Here is a 19,750-nt window from a genome sequence, read left to right as displayed (position 1 = left end):
GTTTCTAACCAATCTACTGTAGTGCGCAGCCGCCTGTCAGCTGTTTTGGCAGGAAGCCAGCAGGTGAGCAGCGTGTGGCTGCAGTTTCCAACCCGGCTCCCATGGCAGGTAAAAGTGGTCCGTTTCCAGGGCAGAGCAGGCCTTTACTCCTCCCTGAGCAAGAAGTTGATACGGCTGTCCCGGAGGAGCTGGATCAGCAGCTCCTCTCTCCCCCTCGGCTCTGGGCTGTGGGAAATGTAAATTCCCCATTGCGTGGGCTGCTGCTGCTCCAAGGCTGGGAGCAAGAGAGCTGTCTGAATTGCTCTGTCCACCCCACCTCTTCGCACACAGAGGGAGTCTTTAAGGAGTTTCTCAAATGCCCCCTCAGGCTGAGCGGCTGAGAGCCTGTGCGAGTTAGAAATCCCCTCCCCTGCAGCTAGCAGCCCCTGGGCCAGAGGTGCACTCAAAGCACTTCACGTGGATAAATAGTTCCCACCCAGCTGACAGGATGAGACTCAGGAGAGAGCAGTTTCTGGCTAGCCTTGGCCTAGAGAAGGGACCTGGTGAGTGCTGATCTCAAGTCTCTCCCACAAAGCTGATTGGTTTTATTTTCAGTGTCACAGTCAGTTCTTCCCTGAGACATTTCAATTGCTCTTGATGGAAATCAGAGGAAGTATTATTGTACATACGTCTGCTTCTCAATCTTTTTTCTTGAAATAGTCAATGGATCCTGGGGACTTTTATTAATAAAAAAAAAAAACCCTCCCGGAGTGCTTTTAATTCTACCTGGTTATTACAGCCTTAGAACAGGTCTCTTTAGTAACTTCTTTAACATTTGAGTATGCCCTTGAAAATGACATTGTTTAGAGGGCAAATTTTCTTAACATTTAAGACGTATAGTGTCATATTGTATTTTCATTAAGACCACAGTTAAGAATCGTCCAGTTCAGTCACTGTAGGTACATACTCAGGATTTCTTATTACATTGTAAAACTGAACTGTTTCCAGAGCTAAAACAGGCTTTTAGATCAGTCATTTGTAAATGCAAGTTCAATTTTTAAATTTGTTTTTATGTTTTGAATCTTTATACCTTTAATATCTTGAACTGGAGTGTGTTTTCATTTGTGCTGGAGAAATATCAAATGCATTGTATAAATAGATTACAATGTTTTTAAGACTTTATTTCTAATTGCTGAGTAACTTAATAGGAAAAGAAAGCACACTGCCGTTGGAAAAAGATGATAACATTTGTATCTACTGGAAATACACCCTCAGGTGTCTTAGAGCCAGGGGCGGCTCTATGTTTTTTGCCGCCCCAAGCACGGCAGTCAGGCGGCCTGCGGGCGGTCCGCTGGTCACACGGATTCGGCGGCATGTCTGTGGGTGATCTGCCGGTCCCGCGCCTTCGGCGTACCCACCGCCGAATTGCCACCGAAGCCGCGGGACCGGCGGACCTCCCGCAGGCATGCCGCCGAAGGCTGCCTAACTGCTGCCCTCACAGTGACTGGCAGGCCGCCCCCCGCGGCTTGCCGCCCCAGGGGCGCGCTTGCTGCGCTGGTGCCTGGAGCCGCCCCTGCTTAGAGCTGATAGGAAACAAACAAAAGGAAGTATTTCTTCCCACAATACATAGTCAACCTGTGGAACTCATTGCCAGGGGATGCTGTGAATGTCAAACCTTGATACCTCCATTGCCCCCATCATCACACAGGCATGAATGGATTTAGCCTAGGAAGCAGGGAAGCATTAGCCCCATTTGGAAGGGGGGATCTAGGGCACCGAGAGATGAAGTGACTTTCCTGAGACTAAGCAGGGAGTCTGTGGCAGAGCAGAGAATCAAACTCAGAACACCTGAGCCCCAGGCCTGTGCTTTAACCAGTAGGCAACCTTTCCTACCCTAAGGAGGGGAACCTCCTGTGTCACTTTGAGTGAGTGGATGGAGTCAGGTGCTAGACCAAGCCAACAGGAGTGGGGAGCAGAGAGAGGCAGAGTGGGAACGGGGCCTTGGGCAGAGTGGGGGCAGGGCCTCAGGGAAGGGGCAGGGCCAGGTGGGGCACCCACCAGCAAAACCAAAAGTCAGCACCTATGCCTGCAAGCCCCGCTCCGCGGCTCCGGTAGCTCCCATTGGCGCTTTTCCCGGCCAATGGGAGCCACAGAGCTCGCGCTTGTGGTGGGCGCAGCACGTGGAGACCCCTTGGTTGCCCCTGATCCTAGGAGCCAGAGGGACCTGCAGCAGGAGGGGTGAGTAGGCAAGTGAGGCGGGGTGAAGAGGCGAGCGGTGAACCAGCAGTGGGTGGGGGGGTGAGTAGGCAAGTGGTGGGCGGAGAGGGTGAAGAGGCAAGTGACGAGTGGCAAGCCAGCGGCGGGTGGGGGGTGGTGAAGAGGCGAGCGGTGAGGGAGCCAGCAGTGGGCGGGAGGGCGAGGAGGCGGGCCAGCAGCAGGCGCGGGGGGTGGTGGTGAAAAGACCAGCGGTGGGCAGCGGGGGTTGAAGAGGCGAGCAGCGAAGGAGCCAGCAGTGAGTGGGCAGGCGGGGATGAGGAGGCAAGAAGTGGTGAGCCAGTGGCAGGCGGGGGTTCTCGGGATGGGCATGGGGGTTTCTGGCAAGGGAGTGAGGAGATGAGTGGCAGGTGGGAGGAGGCAAGCGGTGGGTGGGGCACTGAGGAGGGACGCAGCAAACCAGCGGCGGGCCAGGGGGTGAGGAGGGGTGCGGGGCCGAGCGGGGAGGGGCCGGGACCTGGAGCAGAGTGGGGGCGGAGCGTGGGAGGAGTGGGGGTGGACTGTGGGCGGGGCCGACTCTCCCCTCCCCCCCCCATGGAGTGTCCTCTTTTTTGAATGTTCAAATATGGTAACCCTAACACCTACAACCTTGGCAAGAACTGACACCTCATCTACCAGCATGTCTCTCCCCACTCTGATGACCTCACACATTTGTTTTGAGTTTCCGATCAATATGTCAATATGATCAAATTGTATTGTCCCATTTTACAGATGATGCCTAATATGGTCAAATAGAGCGGCTGGTGGGCAGATAAGCAGGAGTAGTGTAGCAGGGCCACATGGATGGGAATGCATTATCAGCTCTAGCTCTGACAGTGGCCAGTATCTAATGTTTTAGAGGAAGACTAAAAGAAAGCCATAGTGCACCCAGCCAATTGTGCAGTGCTGTAGTGAGGGAATGGGGAACACAGTTGCTTATTGACCCCCTAAAACGGTCATTTTACTACCTGATGTGGATTTTTGAAATCCGTCTCAAGTACTAGTAATTGCAGATGTTATTATTCAGGGATGGCCAAACTGCGGCTTGCGAGCCACATGTGTACAGTTAAAGTACAGTTCGCAGAGCTCCCCCCTCCCCCCCCCAGTGTCTGCCTACCAGATTGGGGATGGAGCTCGGGATTTCTGCCCTGCAGCAGAGGGACTGGGGTGGGGGCTGAATTGACCGATGCATACTGAGAGTGGAGGGGCACAATTTAAAGGTTCAGCTCCCCCCCCCAGGAGCTTGAGTCACGCCCCCTCCCCCCCCAAGACACCTCTCCTCTTACACTCAGCGGCCCCTCCCTGCAACTCCTAGGTGTTAGCCCCGAGGGCCGTGGCTCCCAGCTTGCCAGCTTCAGCAGCTGCTGTGCAGGGACGGGCCCTGAGGAAGCATGTGACCGAGTGGGGCCAGCAAACCCTGGCAACATTCTGGGTGCGCCACCCCCCAACCACGCATCCCCTCTGGTTATGCCCAGCAGGAAGGGAGGTCTCAATAATTGGGAAGGGGAGCTTATAACTATTTCTGAGTAGGTCTGAAATGGTTTTTTCTCATACAACTGTAAAGAATCGGTGTCTGCAGACCATAGACATGACTAGCTAGTCTATGGGGCCGGGGCCATCTTTTCACACTTGCCAACTCCAGCAATCCCATGAACAGAAAACAGATGGAAGAACTGAACTGCTCCTTGTGGCTAAGGTTGCTTGGAGGAGATAATACATCTCCCTACATGACACTAAATTATACAACTGCCAGAGTCGAGCCAGCAAAGTGATTCTGTTTTCCCCAAAGCTCTTCTCCTCCTCTAATTACATTTGAAGTGTTTTGCTTGCTATTGAAAATGTCACTTCCAGCAGTGGGACCATGCAGGAAGCCTACGTGTCATAGCCATGGGTTTTATTAGGACAGGTTTGCTGCTGGGGATTTCAATGACCGGAGAACAGGCTCGGAATTAAGTAGCTTTTGTTGAAAACATTGATCTGGGTAATCAACACTTGTTATGGTGATCAGAAAAAAGCATGTTTGACAAAGGCATAGCAGTGACCAGGACTATTTTTAAGACTAAGGTTGTACAAAAAAAGCAGTGACTGGTCAGTCACTTAGTATTTAATAGCTTATAAAACTGCAGCAGAAACAAACACATTGGTCCAAGTTCATCCCCAGCATAAGTGCAGCAAAGTCAATAAAGTCCCTCTAGGCTTTCGTACAGTGCACCTTGGCCTGATCCCAGCCCCTTCTGTGCGTCCCAGGCTCCTGTTGGCATCAGTTTTAGGTCTTCAAGGAACAGGTCTGTTACAAGCATAAAGCAAACCATGCACATTGAGAGACAAAGTCAGCCCTTGCGTCTACAGACAGTGGGATCAGGGTGGGAGAGGGAATCCGCTTGCGGGGCTGCTCTAGAGCAGAGGTTCTCAAACTTTTTTTTGCTGGGTCCCCTTTTGAAAACATTTCAGGCTGTGATGACCCCGCCCTCCCATTCTTGGTACCAGACATAGCTTCTGCGGTGTCAGAGCAGATCCCTACAGAACTAAGTAACCATACCATGCCACCCTTACTTCTGTGCTGCTGCTGGCAGCACCACTGCCTTTAGAGCTGGGCATCTGGCCAGCAGCCACTGGTCTCTGGCTGCCCAGCTCTGAAGGCAAGGAAAAGGGACAAGCAAGGAAAAATCATGGATATTCGTGTTCCAAAAATCCACCCGGACAGAGATCGGAGGACAAAAAAAAAAGGTCATGTCTGGGAAAACCTGGATGTATGTAACCCTATTTTTTGTGATCTCATGACATCCCCCCCCCCAATAGCCTCATGACCCCCTTTTGGGTCAGGGCCCCCAGTTTGAGAAATGCTGCTTTAGAGGATCTCTGCAGGGCAGCTTACACAGGCTTAGGACTGAGTAGGCCAAGGGAGGGGTGAAGCCGGCGGATCTGCAGAGCAGTGGATCCTCTGGTCTCTCTGCCATGGGGCTATGTTAGGGAAGCTAAGGAGCAGCTGCATGAGCACGAGATGCTCCCACTCTTTACCCTTCCCATATCTCGCTAGAACCCAGCCCAGGCTGGGCTGAGGATCTGGCCCACAATAGGCTACTTTTTTTTGTGGTGTAATTCCATTGGCTTCAAAGGAGTTACAACAGGGATGGATCTGGGTCCATTTACAAAGAGAGCTTTGAAACAGAATGCTTCAACTGAGGTTTCATTCCCTGAAAGGCGGCTGAGCCAATGCAGCACCTTCTTACTCGGCAGGTCTGCTCCTGGGTGTAAACGCAAGAATCATTGTCATGTATCAGAGTGCTGCTTCGTTCCCAACCCCAGACACAATGGGCCAGATTTTCAAAAGACAGAGTCTCCAGCTCTTCACCCTGGGTTTTTAAATTAAAAATGTAGGGGATAATTAAAAGGATCAATCCAGAATAAGTGTATACATCTGTCTATCTCTTCTGTAGAGAGAGATCTCTTATGTGTCTACAGGCATGTCACGGTGTGTGTGCACACACACATATGATGGTCCCCATTTAAAAAGTCCAATTTACTAACAGTTACATTGCCCTATACTTAGACTACGAAATAATTAGTATTATAGAGATTGCAGTGAGGTAAATCTTGACTCTCTAATGGCATCTATGATATATCCACTGTGAACTCTCCTCTCAACACAGAGCTAGCCCCAGCAGCCCTTCACAAGGATATCTGCAATAATAGCAAAGTGGGGTTCAGAAAGAGTGGAAGAACTTACGGTCCAGTTCACCTAGTCTGACTCTTCCCCAACATGTGGGGAGCCTTCTTGGGGTCCAGAGGAGGGGGGACCTCCTCTGCTGCTGCTGCCCTACAACTGGCTGCCCTGCCTCCTTACTCATGATATTTCTTTTAATGTAGGACCAGATTCCTTTTTAGAAACCAGTGAATCTAGTCAAGAGGGAAGGTGCCACGCAGCCAGAGTAAGAGGATCAGAATGTGGTCCTTATAGGATAAGCTCCACAGGGTAGCGACCTTGTCTTCTCTGCCTCTGTAGAGCACCAGGCCCGCTTATGGCCCTTTCTAAACAAAGGTCATACCTTTTCAGTGCCCACAGGTTCCTTCTGGCGATGTGTATGTCACCTACCCAAGCATTATATATTTGTTCTTTTTCACCAAAAAGGAGTTGCACCTGGCTGGCACTTGGAATACATCGACGTGAAAGACGCCACCCTGGATAAGACGTTCCGCTTCCAGTGTGATCGCTGGCTGGCTAAAGGCGAAGATGACGGTCAGCTCATAAGAGAACTGGCTTGTGCCAATAACGACATCCTGGAACTGAAGGAGCGCACATGTAAGTTGGAGACTTTCTCTGAGAGTCACCGGATGGCTGGAGCTATTGAAACCACTCAGCTGAGAGTCACCGGACTGGCACTTGGTGCTTCTCAGGCGTAGTTTACCTCAGTGCCTGTCGATACCCAGCACCGTGGTTTTGTGAGAGAAGATTTATGAGGAGGAAGCACACTTAGTCTCACTCTAGGCTGAAAGTGAAGATGGCACCATATGCATCTGTTGAGGCTGGCACTATGCAGAGATAATACAAGGTTATGTCTTCATTAGAAATAATGGGCTTGAATCTTTAAGGTGGAAAATAAGTTCAGTTTCCAAAGGCATACAGGTAACATTGCCCCAGCTGCCTTGGGGCTGCAAGCTCGACTGCAGGGTTTAAAACCCCATAGCCCTGATTCTGCTCTGAGTTATTCCTGATTTGACACCAGGGTAACTCCACTGAGGTCAGTGGTCAGGGAGAAAGCATTATTATTTCATAGCTCCGACAAAAGTGCCAGGCATGTCACAGGTCCCTGCCCTGAGGAGTCTGGAGAATTTATATCATGTCACCCCAGGTATGTCTGCACGTGGAGCTTGGGGTGTGATTTCCGGCTCGATGAGGCATACCCGTGCTAGCTTTCATCGAGCTAGCATGCTAAGAACAGAGTGCAGCTGTGGTGATGTGAAGCTGCCTCGAGTACAGACCTGTCTGAGGCGCTAGGCACATCCTCAGGGCAGCTAGCCTCTCCCACCACTTGTGCTGCTGTAGCCACACTCTATTGTTAGTGCACTAGCTTGATGAAGAGACAAACCCATGCTAGCTCTCGAGATGGGAATTACACCCCCAGCTGCAAGTGCAGACATACCCTAACAAATCCTTCATTTTAGGGTGACCAGATGTCCCGTTTTTAAAGGGACAGTTCTGTTTTTTGGGACCTTTTTCTTATATAGGCACCTATTTCCCCCCCCCCATCCCGTTTTTTCACAGTTGCTATCTGGTCACCCTACTTCAGCTTAATTCAACTCTGTCCATTCAATTGGACACCCTTGCATAATATGCCATTCATCTATCTAAGGTACTTATAAGTACAAGGCTCTTAGGCAGGGCCGTTCTTACCCATACGCAAAGTACGCAGCTGTGTAGGGCGCCAGGAAATTTGGGGCACCACATTCCCTGGTGCCCTGCGCAGCTGCGTGCTGCTCAAGCCCCTGCTCCGGCTCTTCCCCAGGGCCCCTGCCGCTGCTCCGCCCCGCCTCTTCCCCGCCCTCACTCCCCTGAGCTCTGCAGCAGGGCCGGGGCTGCACTCACAGGCGGCGGGAGTGTAGCAACCCGGCCCCAGCCACGCCGCTGGTGAGTGCTGGGGGGTGGTTCCCCCCTGCCCCCCAAGCCAGCCCTGCCCCCCCACGGAGGCCTGGGGCCAGGCCCCCCCCGCTCCCCCACGTGGAGGCCTGGGGCCCCACACATACACACCCCTGCAGGGGGGCTGCGTGGGGCCCCAGAATAGCTAGGGATGGCCCTGCTCTTAGGCAAAGTAAGCATGGATCGGTAACTGGTTAAGAGACAGGAAACAAAGGACAGGAATAAATGGTCAGCTTTCAGAATGGAAAGGTCAATAGTGGAGTCCTCCAAGGATCTGTACTGGAATCTCTGCTGGTCAACATATTCAGAGATGAAATGGAAATGGGGGTAAACTGTGAGGTGGCAAAGTTTGCAGATGATACAAAGTTACTCAAGATAATTAAGTCCAAAGCTGACTGCAAAGATTTACAGAGGGATGTCACAAAACGGGTGACTGGGCAACAAAATGGCAGATAAAATTCAATGTTGATAAATGCAAAGTAATGCACATTGGAAAACATCATCCCAACTATACATATAAAATGATGGGGTCTAAATTATCTGTTACCACTCAAGAAAGAGATCTTGGAGTCACTATAGATAGTTCTCTGAAAACATCCGCTCAATATGCAGCGACAGTCAAAAAAAAAGAGAACAGAATGTTAGGAACCACTAGGAAAGGGATAGATAATAAGACAGAAAATATCATAATGCCTCTATATAACTCCATGGTACACCCACACCTTGAATACTGTGTGCAGTTCTGGTTGCCCCAGCTCAAAAAAAGATATGGGAATTGGAAAAATCTGTAGAGAACGGTAGGGTTATGCAACAAAATGAGTAGGGTTATGCAACAGCTTCCATATGAGGAGAAATTAAAAAGACGGAGTGTTCAGCTTAGAAAAGAGACAACTAAGGGGGAATGTGAAAAAGGTCTGTAAAGTCATTAATGGTGTGGAGAAAGTGAATAGGGAAGTGTTATTTACCCCTTCACATAACACAAGAAGTAGGGATCACCCAATGAAATTAATAGGCAGCAGTTTTAAAACAAACATAAGGAAGTTCTTCACACAACACAGTCAGCCTGTGGAACTCATTGCCAGGTGATGTTGTGAAGGCCAAAAGTATAACAGGGTTCAAAAATTAATTAGATAAGTTCATGGAGGATAGGTTCATCAATAGCTATTAACCAAGATGGTCAAGGATGCAACCCCATGATCTGGGTGTCCCTAAACCTCTGACTGCCAGAAACTGGGACTGGACAACGGGATGGATCACTTGATAGTTGCCCTGTTCTGCTCATTCCCTGTGAAGCACCTGACATTGGCCAGTATTGGAAGGCAGGATACTGGACTAGATGGACCATTGGTCTGACCCAGTATGGCCATTCTTATGTTTTTAAACCAGAATGGAAATTATTCTGATAAAGGATGTTGACTACTTTTGTTTTACTTTTTAATTTATTTTCTTCGGGTGTTTAAAATACATCTGGAGGGGCCCCTCCAGTGCTCTGGGTCCCTGTCTCATAAATTAAAATTTACAATATAAACTTAGTCAACGGACTGTCCAAAAATACACCCTCCTCAATCCATTCCCTCCTCAGCAGACTAAACAAAGTACAGGGGTGGGGGGAAGATGAGCTTTGCAGCATGCTCAGGAAGTTAACAAATCCAAGCTCTGGCAGACCAGTGAGGGAGCAAATTCCAAAATCATGGAACCCTCATAGAGAATGCCTTGTCAGCAGCTCCTTCTTATTTGTATTGAAAGCGCCTCTGATGATCTCATCCGTGGCTGCTTATGACAGACCGAGAGGTGATCTCTCATGGTACCAGGTCCAAAACCAGTTTAGGGCTTTATAGTTTAAAACCAAAACCTTGAATTCTACCTGGAAGCTTACTGGAAGCCAGTGCAGATTACAGAACACTAATCTAAAGTGTTCCCAATGTGTAACTCCCCTTAATAAGCAGGCTACGGCATTATGCACTAGCTGCTGCTTCCTGGTGGTCCCAAGGTATAACCCCATTGGGAGCACCTTACAGCAGTTTAATTATGAGGTGGTCAAGGAATAGACAATTGTGAGAGGATTCCCACAGGAGAGAGAAGGTTGTAAATCGTTTTGCCAGGGAGAGATGGACGAGAGCACTCTTGGCTACAGCCACTGCCTGGGCATTTAGGAGCTGCCCATGACCTAATACCTCGCCCCCATATACACACACATGAAGTGCGGACCTGTTTTACAAATGGTGGTTGCGCTCCCTCAATGAGGGGTGTCCATATGAATTCCACCAGCTCCTCAGCTGCTTCCACAACCCAGCAACACGATCTCAGTCTTGATGGAATTGCATCCAGTTAGCTCTCATTCAAGCCGCACATTCATCTAGGCACAAGGTTATTCATCCCACTGCTCCAGCCAGGTGAGACATGATGGAGGCACAGATGTCATCAGCATACTGAATGCACTGCAGCCCCTGTAGCCTCACTAACCATCCTAGTGGCCTCATAGCCACATTGAGCAAGACAGGAAACAATATCAACCGCTGCAGCACACCTGCCATCAGGGCAGAGGGACAGCTGCTCACAACTGCCCTTTGAGTTCTCTGAAAGAAGAGAGCCACTCAAGCGTAGCCCCAGACACTCCTGCTTGTTGATCATCCTAAACCTATTCTGTTTATTCCTTCCCTGGGGTGAAATGTTGGCCCCACAGGAGTCAATGGCAAAGCTCCCGTTATCTGAAGGCCATAGTGACAGTCCAATAGACAAGTCTCTGTCTGGCCATTGTCATTGATTGCATCTGCTCTGCTCTGGCTATTTAATTTTGTGCTTTAATTTTGCCTTGGAAGCCTATGAGATTGTCACAGTGACGAGCGACACAGAGGATGCAGAAACGAAGGAAAACATCTGGATCATGTTAGAAGGAAAGAAGGGCCGCTCAAAAGAATTCCTTCTGGAAAATTCCTCCAAAAAAAGGAAATTCACAAGGTAGGTGAGATAGGCCTTGATGGGTGAGCAGGAAGGGAATGTCACCAGCTGTGTCTCTCTTACAAAGGCCCCTCCCTCCCTTCCTCTGGCGGATCCATGGAGCGGCATTAGGAGTGTCAGACCATTTCTTACTTTCCTTTCCGAAAGATACAACAGGTAGTAATGTGGAAGAAAGAAGTAACGTTTGCCTCTGGAGGCCAAGTTTATGAATGAGCAGAAATGTCCATCTGGGGATTGGACACGTACATATATGTGTGCACATATCCTTCAAAACTTAAACAAGGGTCATGATACTTTAGGGGTTTGCCAGATGAGCCTAAGGGGAACCCCAACAGGCTCAGCTGGGAGGAGCTGTAGAAGAACTCATCTGAGGGGGAGGTGTTTTTAACATCTCCGACAGAAGGTTGCTGGGGTGGAAGAGAGTAAAAATAAGTCCAGGCTAAATGTTGTCAGTGCTGTTTAGATCTGACCTAACATTCCAAATCTTTGGTTTAGGAATGAGAGATCTCTGGTATATGTCCTGGGTGCAAGAAAAGGAGAGAGAGAAATGATGAAAGAAAACTTTATACTGCAGATATGAATGGGCGCTATTATGTGTAGTGTATAGACTGGCTGGCGGCACCTTTATGTAGATGAAACGAATGAGAGTCCCTCTTCCACATTTCAAATCTACACCTGAACACACCAAGAACTGGTCAAACCCCTCTAGTTATTAGTATCCATGAGATATGTTTTGTGTTGTTTTTGTTTATGGACACTGTACACAGTATGCTGCCCGTAGACCACAAAGAATATTAGAGTAGCCTGTTTGTTGTGGAGGGAGGGAGTGTTTTTCTGTCAGGAACTCAAGAGAGTTCCTTCCAAAGCAGGCAAACTTATAAGTAAATTGGACTCTAATATTAATGGCACCAGTGTGTATGTAGCTATTTTAAACATCAGTGACCAACAGCGAACAGCCATGATACGAGGAAACCTCCATCTGTTAACCAGTGCTGTGCTCCTGTTATGAAGCGGTTTGGCACAGTTTGGGGATGGATAGGACTGCAATAAAAAGAAACAACGAGAAAAACATATTTCACAGAATAAGCAGATTGTCTGTGGTGGTTAGGAAGGAACCTCCTCTATTTACACAATTGGCCAGGGGTATAATGGGGCTAGGATTCCTTCCTCTGAAGTATTAAGCATTGTCTACTGTTGGAGACAGACAACTGGATGAACTACTAGTTAAGGCTATGTTCTAGTCAGGGGTATATAGTACAAGTCATGGACAGATCACGGTCAGTAAACAAAAAATCATGGCCTGTGACATGTCCATGACTTGTACTATATACCCCCGACTAAATTTTGGGTGCTGCGGGAGGGGAGGGCGGAGGCTGCTCGGGTGCCCCCAGGCCAGCCGCACCCACCGCTGCAGAAGTCATGGAGGTCCTGGAAAGTCACGGAATCCGTGACTTCCGTAACCTCCCTGACAGACTCACAGCCTTACTAACAGTCTAATCCAGTGGTTCTCAACCTGTTTATCATAGTGGGCTGCATATGCGGCCCACAATGTATTACATGGACCACAGGTTGAGAACCACAGGGCCCTCCCCCCCCCAAAACCCACACACAGTCGCCTGTGCCCAGCACCCCCCTACCCAGAGACACCTCCACAGAGTGGGACCAGGAGTGGACCCCTGGGTGCAGGGCTGGACAGCCGGGACCCGGACCTGCCACGTTGGACCGGGCAGCCGGACCGGGGACCTGCAGCGCGGGGCCGGACCCCACCGCGCAGAGCCGGGCAGCTGTCAGCCAGACGGGGACCCCGCTGTGTGGGGCCAGGCAGCTGGCAGCCAGGACCCAAGGTGCCAGGCCAGGAGTGGAGCCCCACCTAAAACCTGGGGGTGCTGCAACATCCCCGCAAACCCCTAGTTTCCAGCGCCCAACCTCCTCACTGCCCAGATCTGCCCCCCCCCCCCCCAACCCTGCCCAGAGACCTACTCTCCTGCCCCCTGCCCTCCTGCAGCACTCACCAGCCCCCTGCTGGTAGGAACACTCCTGCAAGCTGCCTTATGCTCTCTCCCCTTCAGCCAGCCCCGTCCTCTGCCAGACCAGAGCGGCAAATTTTGAAGTGTTTTTAGCATGCAGCTGGGCTGCAGCAGTGTGCTAACTGGGCTGCGGGTTGAGAACGACTGGTCTAATCCAATAAGGCAGCTACTAAAGATACACAACAGAAGAGTTGGCCAAATGTTTGACAGAGATGCATTGTTCTTAAAAGCCCATCTTGAGAACAGCTTAAAAGCAGGAGGGGTAGTTTGACTAGGGGTTTTAAAAGCAGCTATGCTCAGTAGATCTACAACAGATACAATATCTGTCAAGGGGAAAAAATGAATGCTTTAGGGGAAAATTAGTCATTCTTTAGCTTTCTCTATAACAAGGCAAATTGATTTTGGATGTGAAGTAGCTCAAACATACCCGGGAAGGTCCTAGTGGTAGTAATTTAAAGTGTCATCCTAATCAGGAAACATACTGAATTTAAATACGGAAATTATACTTTGTGATAAATAATTATGGGTTAAATCAAATGACTTTAAATGAAGGTTTGTTTTATATCTTTCATAGCCACGCTCAAATTACTTAATGCCAACATGACACAAGTCATTGCCAGTCTCCAAGATGCTAATTGAAACTCTTCTATGTTTCCTGCAGGGGAGCAACAGACAAATTTCTGTTTTCTTCAAAGAATGTTGGTGATATTGCAGCCATCTGTGTTGGTCACTGTCCAAAAGATGGAAGGAAGTCAACCACAAAAGCTGATGTGTACTGGCATGTTCGAGAGATAATCATAACAGAGATGGAACTTTGCAACAAGTAAGTTGTTTCCATCAAAACAGATATGCAGTATGCAATAAAGAACTCCAGGGGCTAAAGGCAGAATGGCCTGGGAGATTTAAATAGTATTGTAACCAGGTTCTTCATAGTTAACCTTTCCTAGCCATGCATGTTGAGCCTTAAAAATTCTTAGCATGCTTTAAAAACTAAGGGCAAGATATTTAAAACATTTAGGAGCTGCCGCAGACAAGTCTAATTCGCATGCATGGTTTCCATGTTTCTGGTGTGAAGTATTTGCATGTGCAGATGGATGCACAGTCATAAAACAAATCAGCATGTATTTTGCAAAAAACCAACAGCCCTGCACTCCTAAACTCGTTGAAAATCTAGACCTGGTCATTTAGATTCTGTGGGCCACTTTTCAAAGATTGGCCTCTAAACTGCTTCTGTGAAAATGACATTCAGGCATGTCAGTATTCAACATGGGAGAAACCTCAGATTTGACTCCCTTTGCATTTTGGGATGGTTCCAGTATGAATCCTTGGATCCAAAAGCAACTCAGGAGTCATCTACAAAACTATAACGGGGAGACACACCTCTTGAGCGCCTCCTGCTGCTGTATGCAGCACTGATAGACTTGCTTGGCAGGTCTTCTGTGGCTTGGCTCTCCAGCCAAGTCTAGATGAACACCTTCTGGGGTATATACCATCTGATAGATAAACAGTCTATCTGCCCTTAGTAGGTGCCTTTCGCCCTTTCTTTGGGCTCCCAACTCAGTCCTGCCCACTTTGTGGGGTTTACACTACTTTACTTCTAGCCAGTAGCAGAACCCAGGGCTGCCCAATACTCCAGGTTCCAACCCAGGGACCCTATGAACAGCCACCACATACTGCTCAATTTCAATTAGCTGCCACTTCTTTCCTTGGCCTCTTCCTACCTGTCCCCTTTTAGCTTCACCCTTATCTCAGGATTAAGGTCTTATGTCCTCTCTCCCTGCAAACCCAGCTAAGCAAATGCTGCCAGTAACAGACTCTGGCTATCCTGTAAGCTCCTAAGGCCAGAGAGAAGCACCCCACCTTGCCCCTCTAGTCCCAGCCAGGAACTGATCTGCTTGGGCCCTGCAGTGCCTTTTATTTGAACCTGCTGGGCTCTGATTGGCCGCTTCCATGCAGCCTCGCTAGGCATGTCCAGGATCCACCCTTGCTGCTCCTTTCCTGGGGCAGGATGATGGGGCCTCCAGGAGGGGGCCACAAAGGCCCAGTACACCCTGTCACAAAAACCAAAAGATATTTTTATTCTCTGGTTTGGAGATGGCAGAAACCTTCCAAGGTTTTCAAGAGACTTCAGCTTATCTTGGTGATCTCGTGTGATCGGCTAACCTCTCAGCACTTCAACTCCCTGGCCCCATCAGCCTGAGCCCTTCATTTGGAAGTGGCAATGTTCATGCAGAATTAATGAGCTGCTAGCGCTGAGAATAGGCAGAAAAAGGAAAAGAATGGTCATCCGAAGAGCAAATACCTACTAGCTGTCAATCTTGGGCCAACATAGCTAAGCAAGCACATCCAAACTATTAATGGATTCCTTTTCTTCTCTGCGATATTGCCTCTACCGTTAAAGTATTTAACTTTAAGGGTTTCATTCCTGCTGAGACAGTTTAGTGTTTAAAAAGAAATCCTTGATGTGCGATTTTGACGTTAAGTGTCTCTTCCAGCAAATTAATCAACAGCTAAATCAAATCAGCCTGTACAAGGGCCATGTTAATATTTGCAATGAAAACTCAGTCAGTTATAGTCTTGTCTCGCAATCGGTGGAACTCCCTTAACGCCCGACCCTGCAATCACAGCCACATGCCCGAGGCTATTGTGCATCTGAAGGGCCTCACTGGAACCAATGTGGCCCCACAAGGGGGCAGGGGTCTTCTTAAAGCACAATTCAAGTCTTTTATTTAAACATGACATAGTACAGCAACAAGATTCTGCTGTAAGTTGCAGCCTGTCACAGCCCATTCTGCCCAGAACCCTGGCTTCTTAAATGTTCTCCGTAACCACAGCCCTACCTAGCAGCAGCTGCTCCAGTTGCTGGATCCAGCCTTCAGTATTGCCCATCCCAGAGGTTCAAAAATGATGAGAGGAGACACCCCCTCCCCCCCGTTTCCCCTCTACCCTCTCCCCAAAAACCAGGCAAATTAAAAAGATTGACTTAACAGTCATGATTTTATTTTAAATAATATATTTCGGTTCTTTTTCTTTGCCTTTTGGTTTTAGAGTCATTAGCATACAATTGGGTCATGTTTTCAAGCTTTTCTCTGCAACTTTGAGGGGTAGAAATTTACAAGAAAGAAAGAAAGAAAGCTGAGATTTTCACCTAATGAGACAATTCCCCCAGCTGAGGTTTTAAGGAAAACTCAGAATATCACAAAATCCACGATAAAAATCCCAAGAGCTGGCAACACGGCAGTTGTGAGAGAGTTAAAAAAGCTCTCACTGGGAAGTACGTTCCCACCCCTGAATAAGGGCTTCAGGATTTATTCTCATCAGACCCTCCCAGGTACAACACTTCTTTCCAAACATGGGCAGGTATTTCTGTGGTTTCAGACGCATTCAAAGTGTTGTAAGACCTTAAGAAATATGGTAACACTATGGTGCTGAAGAAGCCCTTTCTTCAGGTCTTAATTTTATCCATGCATAATGCAATCCAGCTGAATTCCTTCAGGGAGTGCCTGCTGCCGTTTGGACAGGAGAGGGAGGAAACACAGGTGGAAATGACTTGCATCATTGCAAATAAAATACCTCATTAAAAGCCCAATGTCCAAATCTCTGGCTGATTACCAGACACACAGTAATTTATGAGTATGTTATGTGCTTCCTGTACATCGCCAGGGGCATCCCAGTGGAGTGAAGGGTTTTCAGCATCTGGTACATATTTCAGTGCTTGCTGCTTCCTTTGTCTGCTCAGGATGAGCTGAGAGTTATAAACGAGGAGAGAGGGGGGACACATACTTCCTCCCCCAGCCTTTAATATTCCCTCTTTTCCTGTTCTCCCTCACCTCTGCCCCCTTCCTTGTCATCCCATTGATGGTGGTAATTGCTGAACTTCACCTTGATGGGTGAGAGCATAGATGATGCACCTAACTTTGAAAACTTGTCCCTAAGTTTGTTTGATTGTTTTAAATCAAAAAGCAGCAGCCTGCCTGCTCTGCTGGGCTCTCCGATAGTAGCCATTTATGATATTATTTTTATAGCTCTGTGAGTGTACATGACACTTGACAGGCAAATAAGACAACAAGGGCACCACATTCAATTCTGGCATAAGTTGAGTGACTTCAGTTACCTAGGGACATGTTGGATTCTCCATCACTCAAACTCTTTAAATCAAGAGTGGATGTCCTTTTAAAAGCAATGCTCTAGCTCAAATAGAAGTTATGGGCTTGATGCAGGATTTACTGTGTGAGGATCCTATTGTTTTTGATCTTCAGCCCTAATGCCTAACTAAACGTGCTAGCGCAGCACTCCTGTCATGACACAACTCCCTCAATAATCCTCCCCTTGACTCTGCAGCAGGGCCGCCCGGGGGGGGGGGGGGGGCGCAAGTGGGGCAATTTGCCCCAGGCCCTGGGCCCCGCAGGGGCCCCCACGAGAGTTTTTTGGGGCCCCTGGAGCGGGGTCCTTCAGTCGCTCCGGGGGCCCCGGAAAACTCTCACGGGGCCCGGGCCCCCGGAGCTTCTTCTGCTCCGGGTCTTCGGCGGCAGTTCGGCAGCAGGGGGTCCTTCTGCTCCGGGACCCGCCACCGAAGTGCCGGGTCTTTGGCGGCAATTCGGCGGCGGGGGCCCCCTGCCGCCGAAGACCCCAAGCCCCCTGAATCCTCTGAGCGGCCCTGCTCTGCAGAGGGCAGCACTGAACCTGCAACATGGTGGCCTCACAACAGGTTTTCAACCTGGAAATCCGAGGAGGGGCTGTTCAGCTAGGAAGCCCCTTCCCCTTGCAACGTTGCATGTATGAGATGGCAAATCTCAAGGTGCAGCTTAGGAAGATTGAAGTCATTTAAACCATCTGCTTGAAAGCATGGGATTTGAACAGTCGTGTTCTACCAATGTTTAGGGTTGCTGTTCACCCCTAGAGCTACAACAGCCTTCAGAATAAGTCCCTGATATCCAAAAAACATGGGTGGTGGGCAAAGCTTCTTCTTGGGGAGACTAGCCCCCTGCCCATCTCTTCCAGCTGAGGACCCGCCTCTTCCAGCCAAAGCCCCGCCTCCACTCGCTGCTGTCAGCCACCCCCCATGGCCCTGGCTGGGACTGCGGCGGAGCTCTCAGCCCTGGCTGGAGCACCGAGCCCGGAGCTCCTCCCCTGTTCCGCCCCTTCTGCCCGTGACGCCGCCCATGGCTCCACCCAATTCCACCCCCTCCCATCCCCCCATTCACTCCCCCGCCCCGAGACCAGAAAAGCTCTTTCCCCTTACCCCCCAGCTGCAGAGTTGCAGCGGGGAGCGAGAGCTCCTCCAGCCCTGGAGCCGTGGTGGGAGGAGACTTTTCAGGGGGGTCCCAAATCCACCACTGCCCCTCCCCCATGGTGGCGCGAGGGTTGGGGGGAAGGCTTAGCCTTCCCTGGTCTCCATTATGTGTTGCCCATGCCAAAAAATCCAGTAAAAGCACAAGTAAAATGAGCTACCTCCACTGCGATTAGAGAGTGGGGGCAGAGCTGTTTGAGGGCAAGAGGGCAGTGGAAATTGTTATGGTTTGGGGGAAATCCACTACCACAGGACTTTTGAACTTCAGAAGAAGTGTAAGTGTTAATACGCATACTGTGTAACTCAAGCGAGCTGTTTTAGCTCAGCGTATTCAAAGGCGAGTGTATTGGGTAATGCTGAAATGTAGAACAACTGTAAGGTTGAAGGGCTGAGTTGACGTTCTCTGACTTGAATTTGTCTTTCCAGGGAGGCTATATATTTCAAACTTGCAAAATAATTGGCTATGTCCTTTAGAGAGCTTCCTGTAGCACACAGAGCAGTGCTGTTTCTTAAAATCCCAGAATCTTCAGTTCAAGTCCCAAGCAAGGATATGTCCCTCTCATTCTAAATACAAGGTTGAAACATTAGTAGTAGGTGAATTGCTAAATCGTCTGTCCCCATTATACCTGGGCATTCATAATGCAAAGCAAAAGGCCATATTATTAACACACTGTTAACTTTCCTTTGGCAGATATTTTTTCAAGTGCAATGCAAAAATTCCACTGACGAACAAGAGGGGTGACTACAAAGTCTTTGAGTGTGCCAAGGTCATAGAGAGTTTTGCCAGCAAAGCCCGGAGCTTGGTGCCAGTCAAATATGAGGTCATTGTGGTTACAGGGTCTGAAAAAGGAGCTGGGACCGACGCCAATGTCTTTATCACCGTCTTTGGAATAAACGGAGATTCGGGCAAGCGTGCTCTCAAGCAGAAGTTCCGGAACCTCTTTGAACGGGGCAAAACCAACAGGTTTTGCCTGGAAACCCTGGAGTTGGGGGAGTTGAAAAAAGTCCGGATTGAACATGACAACAGCGGCATAGCAACCGGCTGGTTAGTGGAGAGGGTGGAGATCACCAATTCAGCTACTGGAGTGACCACGATTTTCCCTTGTGGGAAGTGGCTGGACCAGAACAGAGGCGATGGTTTGACCTGGAGGGAATTATTTCCAAGATATTAACAGGGATGCAACTGCAGCCTTTGAAAGGAGCTGCAATGAGGATATTTATATTCACTGCAGAGGGGTTTTTCTTACTCATGTCTTACACCATTTTGTATCATGTTTTACTTTTTAAAATATTATATTTTATATTGAAAGGATTTTAGTAGGAATATATACTCCCTGGATTAACATTTTATAAACGAATCACACTTTTTAAATAAAAATGTGTGAATGGCACAATTTTTCTGGTCCACTGATTATCCGTATCAAATCCCCTTAGTTTACAGTTCAAAGGGTGCGGTTTTATTTGCCCAACTACCAAGGCTGGAAACTCCAACAGAGAACTGATGATCAGGCTGGCTCCTCTTTTAAAGTAAAACAGGCTGCAATAACAATTACGCTAGGGTGACCAGACAGCAAGTGTGAAAAATCGGGACAGGAGGTGGGGGGTAAT

At 48.9% G+C, this 19,750-nt stretch overlaps 1 protein-coding gene across 1 annotated transcript in view; it reads left to right on the top strand.

The window, feature by feature from the left end:
* LOXHD1 (lipoxygenase homology PLAT domains 1) overlaps positions 1-19,314 on the top strand; it is a 315,455-nt gene extending 296,141 nt beyond the window's left edge. The window contains exons 43-46 of the mRNA XM_065406719.1: positions 6,362-6,532; positions 10,687-10,825; positions 13,514-13,675; positions 18,834-19,314. Coding sequence (XP_065262791.1) covers positions 6,362-6,532; positions 10,687-10,825; positions 13,514-13,675; positions 18,834-19,314 — 953 coding nt within the window. The remainder of the gene's footprint in view (positions 1-6,361; positions 6,533-10,686; positions 10,826-13,513; positions 13,676-18,833) is intronic.
* The last annotated feature ends 436 nt before the right edge of the window (positions 19,315-19,750 follow it).

This window comes from Emys orbicularis, chromosome 6 (assembly GCF_028017835.1).
Source record: "Emys orbicularis isolate rEmyOrb1 chromosome 6, rEmyOrb1.hap1, whole genome shotgun sequence".
Taxonomy (NCBI): domain Eukaryota; kingdom Metazoa; phylum Chordata; order Testudines; family Emydidae; genus Emys; species Emys orbicularis.
The sequence above is the reverse complement of the archived record's forward strand: the minus strand, read 5'-3'. Positions and strand labels throughout refer to the sequence as shown.